This window comes from Anabrus simplex, chromosome 12, assembly GCF_040414725.1.
Source record: "Anabrus simplex isolate iqAnaSimp1 chromosome 12, ASM4041472v1, whole genome shotgun sequence".
Taxonomy (NCBI): domain Eukaryota; kingdom Metazoa; phylum Arthropoda; class Insecta; order Orthoptera; family Tettigoniidae; genus Anabrus; species Anabrus simplex.
In genome coordinates this window covers 68,328,320-68,343,487 of record NC_090276.1, presented here as the reverse complement: position 1 = coordinate 68,343,487, position 15,168 = coordinate 68,328,320, and the positions used below count along the sequence as shown (strand labels likewise).

The window sequence follows — 15,168 nt, the reverse complement described above, 5'->3', positions numbered from 1 at the left end:
CGTTGGACTGAACTCGGAAGTGAACAAGAGCGCATTGCTTTAAATCCGAATTAACTCGTGTTTGGGACAGCGGGAGAAATGTTGACATCCGAGTTAACACTTACACATATATATCAATTAACAGAAATAGTGTGGTTGTCAGAAAAACACGCCACATGAATCACACGAGACATGATGACCTCACAGAGTAAGGGGAGGAAGGAGATCTACAGTATATCACACCAAAGAGTATGATAAACATTTTACAATGGAAAAGATGACACAAAAAAGTTGTCAGAGGTTTATAAAATACGTGCATCATCAAGAAATTGGTTTGAGCTGTTAACAAGAGTAGGAGTGAGGGAGGATAATAAACACGAAATACTTGTAGGAAAGAGGATGTTCATTTGAACCAAAGAGGATAGAAAACGATGTCGGGGAACAGGACAGTGAAAAAAGAGGCGACTACTATCAGCATCAGGCAAGCCACAAACACAGGAAGTTGGGGGAGAAAGATGAAAACGATTTTTATATTGGGGAGTAAGAGCATGATTAGAACGTAGACGTATGATAGATGTGATATGGCGCCGAGAGTACGTGTCATAATACGATATGCATTCAAGTTCTAAGGCCTCCGATTTTTTTCTCCAGACTGGAAAGAAATAGAAACATGTGCATTGTTTTAAAATGAGCCCGCGTTCGTTGTCAAAACGTCACAGAGATGGCAGCACTATACGACAGATGGAATTTTAGCGCCAGCCGCGAGAATGAGAACTGTTTTAGATACTTAAAATGGCGACGTTTTCCTTACTTGAACAGCGTGCAATCATTCGTTTTTTGAATTTGCGTGGTGTGACACCAATTGAAATTCATCGACAGTTGAAGGAGACATGTGGTGATGGTGTTATGGATGTGTCGAAGGTGCGTTCGTGGGTGCGACAGTTTAATGAAGGCAGAACATCGTGTGACAACAAGCCGAAACAACCTCGGGCTCGCACAAGCCGGTCTGACGACATGATCGAGAAAGTGGAGAGAATTGTTTTGGGGGTTCACCGAATGACTGTTGAACAGATCGCCTCCAATGTTGGCATTTCCGTGGGTTCTGTGCACACAATCCTGCATGACGACCTGAAAATGCGAAAAGTGTCATCCAGGTGGGTGCCACGAATGCTGACGGACGTTACGCAAACGTTTCTTCGTGAAAACAACTTTGAAGTGATTCCTCATGCTCCCTACTCACTCACCTGACCTGGCTCCTAGTGACTTTTGGCTTTTTCCAACAATGAAAGACACTCTCCGTGGCCGCACATTCACCAGCCGTGCTGCTATTGCCTCAGCGATTTCCAGTGGTCAAAAGACTCCTAAAGAAGCCTTCGCCGCTGCCATGGAATCATGGCGTCGACGTTGTGAAAAATGTGTACGTCTGCAGGGCGATTACGTCGAGAAGTAACGCCAGCTTCATCGTTTTCGGGTGAGTAGTTAGTTAGAAAAAAAATCGGAGGCCTTAGAACTTGAATGCACCTAAAACCACGCTTTAGGAGGAATAACAGGTTGTAACTGATGATATAAACGTCCCTTTTCTCGTGACGATTCATTCCAATCGGACTGCCATTGTTGATACGACGTAGCCCGCACTTCATGAATGAGATCAGAAGGAGGGGTCGCTAGAGAGAGAGGGGCGATTGTTGTGATGCTCGTTTAGCTGTCTGATCAGCAGTCTCATTCCCATGATACCAGAGTGACTGGGAACCCAAACCAGAGTTACGTAAACACCCGAACGAGTAAGGATATATATGAGATACTTAACTCTATGTAAGTACCAATTAGGGGAAGAAAGAGGCGAGCATAAGGCTTGCAGAACATTTTGTGCATCCCTGAAAATCGTAAACTTTATCATTCTCTTGTGACCTGATGGAAATGAGGGCTTGTCGAACAGCAAACAGTTCGGCGGTAAAAACAGAAAAGGCAGATGAAAATACTATTATGAAGGCTGCATTCTTTTCGTGAAGGAGAAATATTGCACACGCTTCGGAATTTCGTTGTCCATGGCCTTTTGTTTGGTGCCCGAGGAACTATGTATCGATTTGGCGCTGATACTTTGATGTCACTACGTCACTAGGCATACATAAAAGATATCCGTGCTCTTTAATGGTGGAAGGCATTATTGCTGACAGTTTTGTCATTGTTCAGCATCTCATTTACTCCAGTACGACGAATGTGAATTTATAAATTTAATAATGCCAATCTTTCTTCGGTTCCACAATATTGTAATTCGTCATAATGAAACTGGTATGCAGCGTTTTATGGCAGTTTGTGTAGAAGCAAGCAGCTTCATTTTGTTAATAAATTATTTCTTCTCCTTCTTACACTGTTAAGCAACATTGGGCGTGGTCAAGATTTGGATGGGTTGCCACGCGCTGTTGGTGGGGGTAAGGGAATGGAGGAGCGGAAAGGAACTGGCCACCCCACCGCACGTAAACTACGGCTCAGGAACACCTCTGCGGAGGTTCGGACCTGCCTCATGTACATAAAAACTAGAACACCTTGATATACTAGAGATAGGAAGTTCATATTCACAGGACGTGTGCATTAGGATCTTCTGAAGAAATGATTAGCATTTGAACCATGTTGGCCCTCAGGTTTAAGATCCACATCGATATCACAGCGTATCACCACCGACTGGTAAAATGTGCCTGCGGGCTCGGGATGGGATGACATGAATTCATGGCATGTTTCTACGCCTGGATGCCCTTCCCGACGCCAACCTGAGTTTTGGAGCATTCTTTTCATTACAAGTTGCTTTACGTCGCACCTACACAGATAGGTCAGGCACACAACAACTCTTGGCATGGTGATTTCTCTCACTGATAACCTTAATTCAATTATATACGCATCGTGGTTGATAATAAAACGCTGAATGCACTAACTCAATTTATTTTACACTATGGATATAACATTACACAAATAAACTACAACATTAAAATACTCCAGAGCGATATTCTCAACCTATAGCCTACATGAATACACGCTAACACTAAGTCTTCTTTACTAATTGAGGACTTTTCACTTAATAATGCAGTCAACGACGACTCAGTCTGATATATATCGGACTAAACATGCAGGCAACGTTAAAAATTTCAATAAAATAGCGAAGAATTCACATGTAACTCAACTAACTCACGTGCTTTCCCACGCTTGCTACAGTACGGCCTGTAGTTCACGAAGGCAGTGGCTGTACTGATCTGCTAATGCTGAAACCTACCACATACGTAGACAGTGGTGCCATCTGCAGTAGAGGCTGGTGAGCACACAACGCCATAGAGCTAACATAAAGACAATTAGAGCAAAACTACAGATACTTATTGACTTGCCCTCGTAATTATTTACGGAAGCTGCGCGCTGACTTAGACGACCTCTGTGGCGTTGCCCCTGCTACTTCCCATCTTCCCCCACCTCTCCGGTGCTGCGGCCCCGGCAGCATCTCTAGTTGGTTCCCAGACTGTTGAATGGTCAGTATAGGAGTTAGTTGCCCAGTAAACTACACTGTCCTTCACATTTCTAACAGACTGCGGATTGCCACAGCAATGACTATGGTTACTGATGCTGTTATACAGCACAGAAGTGAATTCCTCAGCTTCCATCTAAAATAAATAAATATTATACATTAAAATGAACCAAAGCCTAACATTATCTTTAATTCGTGAATGGCAGAAATGTTATGTTCCAAGTTGCTTTACGTCGCACCGACACAGATATGGCGATGATGGGATAGGAAAGGGCTAGGAGTGAGAAAGAAGCGGGCGTGACCTTAATTAAGTTACAGCCCCAGCATTTGCCCGGTGTAAAAATGGTAAATAACGAAAAAAAAAAAAACTTCTTCAGGTCTGTCGACAGTGGGGATCGAACCCACTATCTCCCGAATGCAAGTTCACAGTTGCGCGCCCCTATCCACACGGCCAACTCGCTAGGTGGTAAAAATTTCAATTTGATGTGTTGTAAGAATGAATGTCTTGTCTAGTTATACTGCCATGTTTTAACTTCTCAATCCACTTCTGCATATATATATATATATATATATATATATATTTCAATTATTCTTTTACGGCTGGTTTCATTTTTGCTCCTTAATAGATGTAAGAGTTTCAGTGAATTTCCTCGAGAACATCAGTCAGTTGGAATATGCTGGGAGTGTGAAGTGTAAAAAATTGTCCATTCAATTTGAAAATTCTGTCAAATTGCAGGTGGATATCGAGGGAAATCGGACTACTATCTAATATGATGGAGCCTCCGTGGCTCAGGCGGCAGTGCGTCGGCCTCTCACCACTGGATTCCGTGGTTCAAATCCCGGTCACTCCATGTGAGATTTGTGCTGGACAAAGCGGAGGCGGAACAGGTTTTTCTACGGGTACTCTGGTTTTGCCTGCCATCATTCATTCCAGCAACATTCTCCAATATCATTTCATTTCATTTGTCATTCATTAATCATTGCCCCAGAGGAGTGCGACAGGCTTCGGCAGGCGGCACAATTCCTATCCTCGGCGCTGGATGGGGGCTTCATTCATTCCATTCCTGACCCGGTCAAATGACCGGAAACAGGCTGTGGATATTCAATTTTATTTTCATCTAATATGATGTTTATTATCAGTTTAGTTCTCGATAAAATTACTGGTGGTCCACGGGAAACAGTACAAAAGAAAACGTTGATACTACTCCGCAATCATCTATATAGCATTTGAACAACAATATTGCAAATTTATTCCTGAGCCTTGTGATTTTTCTACCTGGCACAGTAGCAAAGTCAACAGTAACTTAGAAAACAAAATACCGTGCAGTCGACATACTTTGTCCTTGTGGCAGCCTCCGCATGGGGGAAGTTTGTAATAATAATAATAATAATAATAATAATAATAATAATAATAATAATAATAATAATAATAATAATAATAATAATAATAATAATATTTACAGATACGTGATTTGAGACTCTCAGTGCAACACATATTGGCATTATTGAAACACGAAGCCAAAGTTTATTTCTGGAACAAAAGTTCATTCATGAAACACGAAACGAACGCTCATTTCTTGAGAACCACATCAGGCATATGGCTTCTTTGAGCAGCGATGCTCATTTCCAGACGTTCGCGACAGCCCCTCATGACATTCTGAAGTCAACCTCCTCTTGGATTGCGTCTTTCAACTTAACAATAGCGTGGAGCCGCCGTGCGATAAGTTTGAATTTCAGATTTCACTTTCCATGGTCACAAGACTCTTCAAGCGCTCGAACACCTCTACTCATCAACACGCACTGGCACCGGTCAACGTTCCATGACTCGCCTTGCAGGTCCTTCGGCTTTCGCAGGATTGCCAATTATAAATGTACTATTTTCATTGGGCCACCCTGTGTAATGTTGAGGAACCCAATGGAATAATGTTAAAATTTAGTTTAAAGTCTTAAAAAACAGTTAAACACCAAAAGTGAATAATACAAAAGGCTCGAAACATTTATAACTGCCCTGTTCCTCAGTAGACGTTGACCACAATGAGTTCTGTTTGAGTCTTGTTAGCCTGCAGGAACATAATGAGTGCTTTTAGCTAATCTTCGAGCTCTTCTATGTGGGACCCTTCCCTTCATATGATCTAACAGTACGAGGGATAACCTGGCCACCCCTAAGATTCCACATACTGTAACTACATCATGGTAAAATTAATGCAAACAGCACATAATGTCATTTGTACAGGAAATGTGCTTTCATACCTGGTGAGTTATCGCAATCAGAGGATAAACCATCAATAAACGCATGGCCAGTTACATAATCCCTTTGCTCTTCATGGAAAACAAACATTTTGCATTTTGTTTTGTGTTGTTTCCAAACTTTTCGCTGTTATTTTTTAAAGAATGAAAACCACTACACCTTAAAGTTGGTTACTTCCTGATACAACACAGGTCTGACTTGTTTCTTCAACTCAGCTTCCACATGCTTTAGCAATGTAGGAATATCGACCCGCTCTCCATCATTGGACGTGTGTTCACTTCAGAACTGAAATAGCTTACTCAGTTAATTTTGACCAAAGTAAGGATATTTTTCCTTTTTAATCTCACTCATCCAATTGTTTCAGAAACGCGCGACAAATGGTTGTTGATGATGATGATGATGATGATGATGCTTGTTGTTTTAAGGGGCCTAACATCTAAGTCATCGGCCCCTGATGGTACGAAATGAAATGACAAATTAAAAGTTTTAAATCATCCACTGACCATAATAAAAATGGCTGTGTTTCCGGCATTGGGCATCACCCTCTCTCTTCCTACTATCTTATGTCACGTCATTCATTTCACCTCATAAACTCCTGTGTAAACTCCTGTGACGAGGTTGACGTCATTCTCGCTAAGGAATAACAAGAATAGATTTAGAACTAGTGAATCTGAGTAGGTATACCATCTCTATGACAATGAATGTCAACAGGATAATAGTTTAAAGATGGGAAAATCCCCCCATTCCTGTGTTTTGGGCAGTTGCACCTAGCTTTCTCAAGAATACGCAGATCCATAGACGTCAAACTACAACCTACATACTACAGGCAATATGGTTTGTAAGGAAATACTGCAATACCTGTTTTGATTCCATTTGAATGGCATATAAAACCTGGAAAGATTAACTTTCATTCATAAGATACATTAATAGTCCATTTAGAATGACTTTTTTGATACCTAGCAATTTCGACTGTAGAAGACAGCTTATGTAATACTAATAATAATAATAATAATAATAATAATAATAATAATAATAATAATAATAATAATAATAATAATAATAATAATAATAATAATAATAATAATAATAATAATAATAATATTTTTGTTTCAACTACCTGTGGGTTGCCATTAGACAGCTTCCATAATTTTCTCAAGTTCTCTTTCGCCAGCACTTCTTCATCCGTTGGCTTCCTCGTGTTCGTTCTTCTGCCGAGAATACTGTGTTTTTTTCTCGTCGGATAGATCCTTCACTTTCGTAACCTTTCTTCTGAAGACTTCTCTGTTTCACACATCTTCTGTCCAGATAGCATACTTTCCTAGATCTCGATGGACTTCTTTCACCCATGCGACTAGCGTTTTTCTGTTCTCCTAGAAAGTCAGAATCCTGTTGGCGAGCCTTTCTGGTTCCACACTTATAATATGTCCACAGAACGTCAATCTCCTTTCCTTCATTGTGATTCTAATATTTTCAAATCTATGGTATACGCAGAAAGTAAAGTTTTCTGTTGGTTTTCTGGGTTCAAGAATGATTCTAAAGAACTTTCTTTCGTTTCCACGTCTGAGAGTCCCTTGCTGGCTCTTGTCTCAGCTGCATATTGGCATTCAGGGTTGACTACAATCCTGTAGTGCCTGAATTTGGCCTGATAGAGTGATTTCGCTTTGTTAATCTATAATATATATAAGAACATGTCCTGACTGACTGACTGACTGACTGACTGACTGACTGACTGACTGACTGATTCATCATCGCCGAGCCAAAACTACTGGACAAAAAGAAATTAAATTTTGAGGGCACATTAATATTACACTGTAAAGGTAAGTGCTCGCTAAGGGAGGATTTGCGGATATTTCGTCGCTAAGGGGGTGAAAAGGGAGGTGAATTTTTAAAATGAGTGTATCTATATCTCAAAACTTTAAAAGTTTACAGATGTAAAAATTGGTATTTAGAATTTTCTTTAAAATTAAAGAAATACGTGCTTTTTTGTTTTCGGAAAATCCCAATAGGAGGGGTGAAAAAGGACGAAAAAAGGGTTGAATGCCTTTAATTAGGATACTTTTATCTCAGAAACTGAAGATATTACAGACCTAAAAATTGGTATTTGGGATCTCCTTTAAAAATAAAGGAACACGTATTTTTTGTTTTTGGAAAATCCAAATAATGTGAGGTGTTAAGGGGGGTGCAACTGTAGACCGTAGCAAATTTCATTTAGAGATAGACTTTCATCACGCGTACACGGATCAAATGACCGAAGGGACAGATAGCTGCAGCTAACATCAAATATAAAGCATTTTCACTAAAATTCGAAAAAAAGTATTACATGTTCACTTTCTAAACTGATGAATGGAAAATAGTCAGTCGATTGGAACCGTCCTATTGAGGTTTGAGTCTTCCAACTACCAGTCAGTTTGTGCACCAATCAGTTCAAATTTTGTAGCAGAGCCGGGAATCGAACCCGGGCCGCCGGGGTTGCACCTAATCACACTAACCTTTACACCATAGAGGCGGACCATTATTATTATTATTATTATTATTATTATTATTATTATTATTATTATTATTATTATTATTATTATTATTATTATTATTATTATTACTACTACGAACAGACTTATCATGCGTCAGCCATTCTGTTTCTCTGTTTGTTAGGCAGAAAAACATGTGTTTCACATTCTCACTGCTTTTTTAAAAATTTAATCTTATTTAAATCAAGACCATCACGAGCTAGTGGATCACATTGTGGGTCAGTACATATTAAATTCACAATTACACCATAACACTGAATAGTATCACTTATAAGGACAGTCGGCTATGCTGTTTCTAGTGGTAATACCATTTCAACACAAGTTCATAATTTATCAGTAAAATTGGTATCCAGTAAATATTCTTTTTTTTTTGGCCTTAAAACATCCATTTTCTTAGTCTGATAAATTCTGACATATTATTAAACTGTTTAACAAACTTGTCTTTAGAGCCTATCTTACATTCATTCCTTCGTGCTTACTATAACGAGCGTGACAGAGTTTCTACACCAATAACAATATTGGAGAAATTTTGCGATTACTATTATATTACAATTTATAGTTAGTAGAAGAGAATTCTGGCGACACATACAATAGTGAATTCACTGGGGCGTAATAATTCATCTGGTGGTATCAGTAACGAGATCCCCACGTAACCACATCATGGTCCAATTAATGCAACCGGCACATCATCGCATTTGCACAGGAAATTTGCTTTCATACCAGGTGAAATATCGCAATCAGCGACAGCATGATTCCTGGAACGTAAATTGAAACAAGAGCTCTGCTCTGGGAGTCCTCGTTAGGTGATTATTTGGGTCGGAGCCTGGCTAATTAACAAGGCAGATCAATTCGACCGGGGATACTGCGAACGGTGAGGTCAAAGATAATTTTTATTTGCTTATCACTTAACCAAGTTGGATGTACTGTTCTCTACAATATTTTGAGTTTACCAAGTCATTATCCGGAAAGAAGTCTAGATGCCCGTTGCCGTGAGTGGTACGAGATTGAAAACCTGGGGACCTCTTGAGAAACAACTAATAAGAATGATACCTGACTTCTTTATAACAAGAAGAAGTAACCTGTACATCAACAGAAAGTTCCATTAAATGAGTGGACATTGAATATCCAGAATCCTCCTCTATCAGTCTACCGACCCAGGTATCATACACTTCAAACCGGTCGTGAGGACCAAGAAGCCGAGGTCTCGTTTCAAACACCGCGGCCCTTGGCTAGCTTTCGACTTGTTTTAACTGGTACCTATCCATTCTTTCGGCCTCTTCGAAATTAAAACACATAATCCACTAACAAACATCAAAATTAAAACCCTGAAAAGGCCCGTTTCTTAAGGGGGTAGGCTTCCCTCCCTCTCTCATTCGTCTAGCTTCGGAATTTTACACACCTCATTTCAATTACAAATATTAGCTAGGACAGATTGTTTTCTGTCCCGCCAGAGCAGTACAATGGAAATTTTTACCGATTCATCGGTAATTCTCGGACACAAATGAGTGAAAGGGCATATTTTTCGCCCAGGAACTCGCATGTACTCGCTCTACTACTACTACTACTACTACTACTACTACTACTACTACTACTACTACTACTACTACTACTACTACTACTACTACTACTACTACTACTACTACTACTACTACTACTACTACTACTACTACTACTACTACTACTACTACTACTACTACTACTACTACTACTACTACTACTACTACTACTACTACTACTACTACTACTACTACTACTACTACTACTACTACTACTACTACTACTACTACTACTACTACTACTACTACTACTACTACTACTACTACTACTACTACTACTACTACTACTACTACTACTACTACTACTACTACTACTACTACTACTACTACTACTACTACTACTACTACTACTACTACTACTACTACTACTACTACTACTACTACTACTACTACTACTACTACTACTACTACTACTACTACTACTACTACTACTACTACTACTACTACTACTACTACTACTACTACTACTACTACTACTACTACTACTACTACTACTACAAAAAGTCATCGATAGGAAATCCTACAAAGGCGTCATTTTCGATTCAAAACTCAGATTCGATATGAATAGCAGTCCAAAGGAAAGAAAATGCATTCTGAGCTTTGCTTTCGTGACTTGGAACACAATTAATAACTGGTAATTTGATGGTATTTTGTTTGGTGCACGTGGAACCACAAAATTCTATGTGAATATTGTTGAAAGGTTTCGACTCCCTACTAAAGATCTACAAGGTTTGTCGACTGAGATATCGAGACATTCACGCCAAATTGTACAGTCATCTGTAGGCTATAACTTAAAAATTAATTTCAAAAAAATAGAATCCATGGGGGGAGGGGCGTAGCTGCCCTAAAATAGTGAATATTGCAACATTTTAAAAATTCCAATATAAAGTAATTATATGCCCTTTATTTTCTTATTGTCCTTCTGAACCTTTGTTGTTTCTCTAGTACCAGCCAGCCATCCTTAGTGGATTTTCTCTGTCTACAACAATTGTTTAACTGTAGTTCGCACCCGTGACCCCACAGGTGTGGGAAAAGCCGTAGAAAAAGAAGAAGACAACGACTGTTTAACCGATATTCCACAACCGTCAAAGGAGGAAATTATTATTATTATTATTATTATTATTATTATTATTATTATTATTATTATTATTATTATTGCTAGTTGCTTTACGTAGCACCGACACAGATAGGTCTTATGGCGACGATGGGATAGGAAAGGCCTAGGAATTGGAAGGAAGCGGCCATGGCCTTAATTAAGGTACAGCCGCAGCATTTGCCTGGTATTTAAATGGAAAACCACGGAAAACCATCTTCAGGGCTGCCGACAGTGGGGCTCGAACCCACGGTCTCCCGGATGCAAGCTCACAGCCGCGCGCCTCTACACGCACGGCTAACTCGCCCGGTGTTATTATTATTATTATTATTATTATTATTATTATTATTATTATTATTATTATTATTATTCTGGAAGATATACAAAAAAAATCTAAATTGAAAACAAGCAAAAATACGACAAGGTACAGGCAGCAAGCAGAGGCACTTTATGCATCCGAAAACTTGATAACTGGTGCAGGTCACAAATAAAAAAACATCAACAAACAAGAGAGGAAAATTCTCAGAGAAATCCTCAGACCAAGATACGAAAATGGAATTTATATTTTTAAATACACACGAAAGTGATGAAGTGACAAAAAATCGCAGATAATTAGAAAAACGAGATTAAAATTCCATTGGACACCTATACAGAATGGATAAGAACAGGCTCACAAAAAAAAAAAAAAAACTTGTAAACCTAGCATTATCCATGAAAAACCGGAACAATTCGTTGATGGATTTTTTTTTTTTTTTTTTTTTTTGCTAGTTGCTTTACGTCGCACCGACACAGATAGGTCTTATGGCGACGATGGGACAGGGAAGGGCTGGGAGTGGAAAGGAAGCGGCCGTGGCCTTAATTAAGGTACAGCCCCAGCATTTGCCTGGTGTGAAAATGGGAAACCACGGAAAACCATTTTCAGGGCTGCCGACAGTGGGATTCGAACCTACTATCTCCCGAATACTGGATACTGGCCGCACTTAAGCGACTGCAGCTATCAAGCTCAGTTTGGTGGAAATAAAGGAAGATGTATAAGAAGTTTGTGTTACCGAACAAATTGCTCCAAATAGAACAAAATGCATAAACTTAGTATGTGAACATAAATTTACACAGAAACTTTAAAGAAAACATACAGGATGGACAGGAGAATCCAGAAAGGAACTTAGGCAACGAATGAAGAGTATAGGGAAGAAAAGGAGATACGTTGTACTAAGTAAGTTCAAACGCGCTGCTGTCCGTTATGTCATAATAATCTTTCGGGGAAATTAGCTGTCGATTTTTTTTTTTCATTTCACGAAGACTTTCGTCTGCATCCTCAGAAAAGAAACTTGTCCGACGTCGACTAGGACTGTTACAACAGTGACTATTTGTACTTGGAAACCACTTGAAGTTTTTTCGATTGATTAGGGCCTAAATGAAATTCTCCTTCGTCACGAGCAAGTGATGTGTGGTTTGGGTCACAGCTGCGCGCCCCTAACCGCACGGCTACGTTCTGTTCCTGTGTGTTTCCCATGATTAATATACTCGTACTATGTAGAGTTGTAGAAAATGAGATCTAACAAAGAAATTTAAGGAACTTTAAGTAAGAGATGGGAGAAAACTAGACTTATAGGATTAGATAGAGTCTATACAGGAGATGAAGCATGGGGGGGTGGGGGGAATCCGTGAGAGACTTCGGTTGGAAAATAATTACATCGGGAGGGCTGACCACAAGTGTAAAATTAGAAGCGATTTTAGCAGAAGCGACTGGGGTAAATTTTCATTCATTGGGAAGGGCGTGAAGTAGTGGAACCGTTTGCCAAGGGGAATGATTGATCCATTTCCAAATTCTGTACAGATATTTAAGAAAAGAATAAACAGCAACAAAGAAATGTTAGAGGGCATTCGACCTGTACAAGTTGTTGTTAGTAATTTGTGAATAATTTAATTCCATCCCCTGGTCTATGGAGATTGGACAGCCGAAGTAGGAGACTGCCTCTAGGGGTGAAATACAGTGGGAACTTCGAGGGCCCTGGGACCGCTACGGTAGCTGTGAAGGCCCTTCAGGAACTCTGAAAAGCGGTGCAAAAGGGACTCTGGTTAAGACGCTTGTAAATAATTTAAATTTATTAAGAATGAGCTGTGTGTTTAATAGAAAAATTGTTAGTATGAATTGTTGAACCCCGCTTAACCGAAATACTGTAGCAAAATTGCATTTTAATATTTTGTTTTTACCCTCTCGTTCCTAGCCGTCGATATTAGTAATTCTCTTGCTATACGTGCTGAGAACTACTAGACAAACCCTATTTTTATATTATGACTTATGCCAGAATGCACGTGTAGCATAAAACAAAACAGTTTCTTACCCTCTAGTTCGTTCCATGATGCATTTTTTCTTGAATAAGCAGGAATTATTATTAGTACTGTATTATTATTATTATTATTATTATTATTATTATTATTATTATTATTATTATTATTATTATTATTATTATTATTATTATTACTGTATTATTCGTCATGAATATTATTTATTTATTTATTTATTTATTTATTTATTTATTTATTTATTTATTTATTTATTTATTTATTTATTTATTTATTTACTGCGCACTACAGGATTTCTAATCTCAATTACAGTGGCAAATGTTTACACTTTTTTGTTTCAGTCAGTCTAATATCATAATATCTAAACTATTCTAATAATATATTTACGTTGAGAAATAAATAATATTACATATCTAATCCTTGCAAGAAACAAGTATATAAAACATATTTTCATATCTAAACTAGTCTAATAACCTAATACCTAAACAGGGTTCTAGTGTACTGTATTTTAGGAATATGTCTTCTTCTATTGTTAATTTAAAATGCAATGCTTGATAGTAATGTATTTTTGTGTACCATTTGCCACCGACGTAGAAACATCATTAGATTTGAAATAAAACGTTTCTATATCCATGTCCATACAACGTATTTTCTTCTTCTATGTGTGAGGAACGTGCCCTTAACATTTGTCCGTACCTTACTTTTACATTCTGTATATTCCTATGTATTGCTAGTTAGAAATGAGAGAAGGCGATACATTTCCAACTGACCACCACCGAAAACCTACCCGAGTTTCTAAGGCACTGGATAGTGCACTGAAGGGGTGATGAAATTTGAATACAGATATTCAAGAGTATTTCACTTACCCCAGAGCAATCTGATGCCAGTTCCCATCTGCCAGAGGAGCTGGTATCTCCACGGTCTGTGTTCCATTAGGCCCAGCGTGCACCACTTTGATGCTATCGGCACCTCCAAGCTCGACACTGAGATAAGCGTCCTGCTGCCGTCTGGAGCGGAGGCTGAACACTGTTCCCTGTGCTCTTCCCTGTAACAAGGAGGGAAATTACTCACGAGGAAGGTAACTGCTGAAGAATGTGACGTCCTAAAATTCAGAGAGATATGATGATGTTTATTGTTTAAAGGGGCCTAACAGCTAGGTCATCGGCCCCTAACGACAGGAGGTGCAACGAAACTAAACAATAATTAAAACTTGAAAATGTGTCCACTGACTGACAAAGTGACTATAATTCCAAAACAATCTGTGGATCCGATTCACAATACCAGGTAACCGGCTCCTCATAAAAGTATTAATCTCTGCTAAAGCTGTACCATGATGTACAGTAGTACTAATCGCACAGGACCCCCTGTGGGTGGGGGCGGTAGAGTAACACCCACGGTATCCCCTGCCTGTCGTAAGAGGCGACTAAACGGGTCCCCAGGGGTTCTGAACTTTGGAGCGTGGGATAGCGACCAAGGGGCCCTTAGCTGAGTCCTGGCATAGCTTCCACTTACTTGTGCCAGGCTCCTCACTTTCACCTACTCTGTCCGATCTTCCTTGGTCAACTCTTGTTCTTTTCCGACCTCGACGGTATTAGAGCTCTCGAGGCCAAGGGAGTCTCTCATTTTCACGCCCTTCGTGGCTCTTGTATTTCTTTGGCCGATAAAATGAAATGGCGTATGGCTTTTAGTGCCGGGAGTGTCGGAGGACATCTTCGGCTCGCCAGGCGCAGGTCTTTTGATTTGACCCCGTAGGCGACCTGCGCGTCATGATGAGGATGAAACGATGATGAAGACGACACATACACCCAGCCCCCGTGCCGGCGAAATTAACCAATGATGGTTGAAATTCCCGACCGTGCCGGGAATCGAACCGGCGACCTCTGTGACCAAAGGCCGGCACGCTAACCATTTACTCATGGAGCCGGGCCCCTTGTTCGACACCTTCATTTTTCCAA

The 15,168-nt window shown here is 39.6% G+C and overlaps 1 protein-coding gene across 1 annotated transcript in view; it reads right to left on the bottom strand.

The window, feature by feature from the left end:
* The window catches only part of LOC136884148 (uncharacterized), a 239,606-nt gene that overhangs the window by 124,915 nt on the left and 99,523 nt on the right, over positions 1 to 15,168 (bottom strand). Inside the window, exon 5 of the mRNA XM_068229811.1 lies at positions 14,080 to 14,258. Coding sequence (XP_068085912.1) covers positions 14,080 to 14,258 — 179 coding nt within the window. The remainder of the gene's footprint in view (positions 1 to 14,079; positions 14,259 to 15,168) is intronic.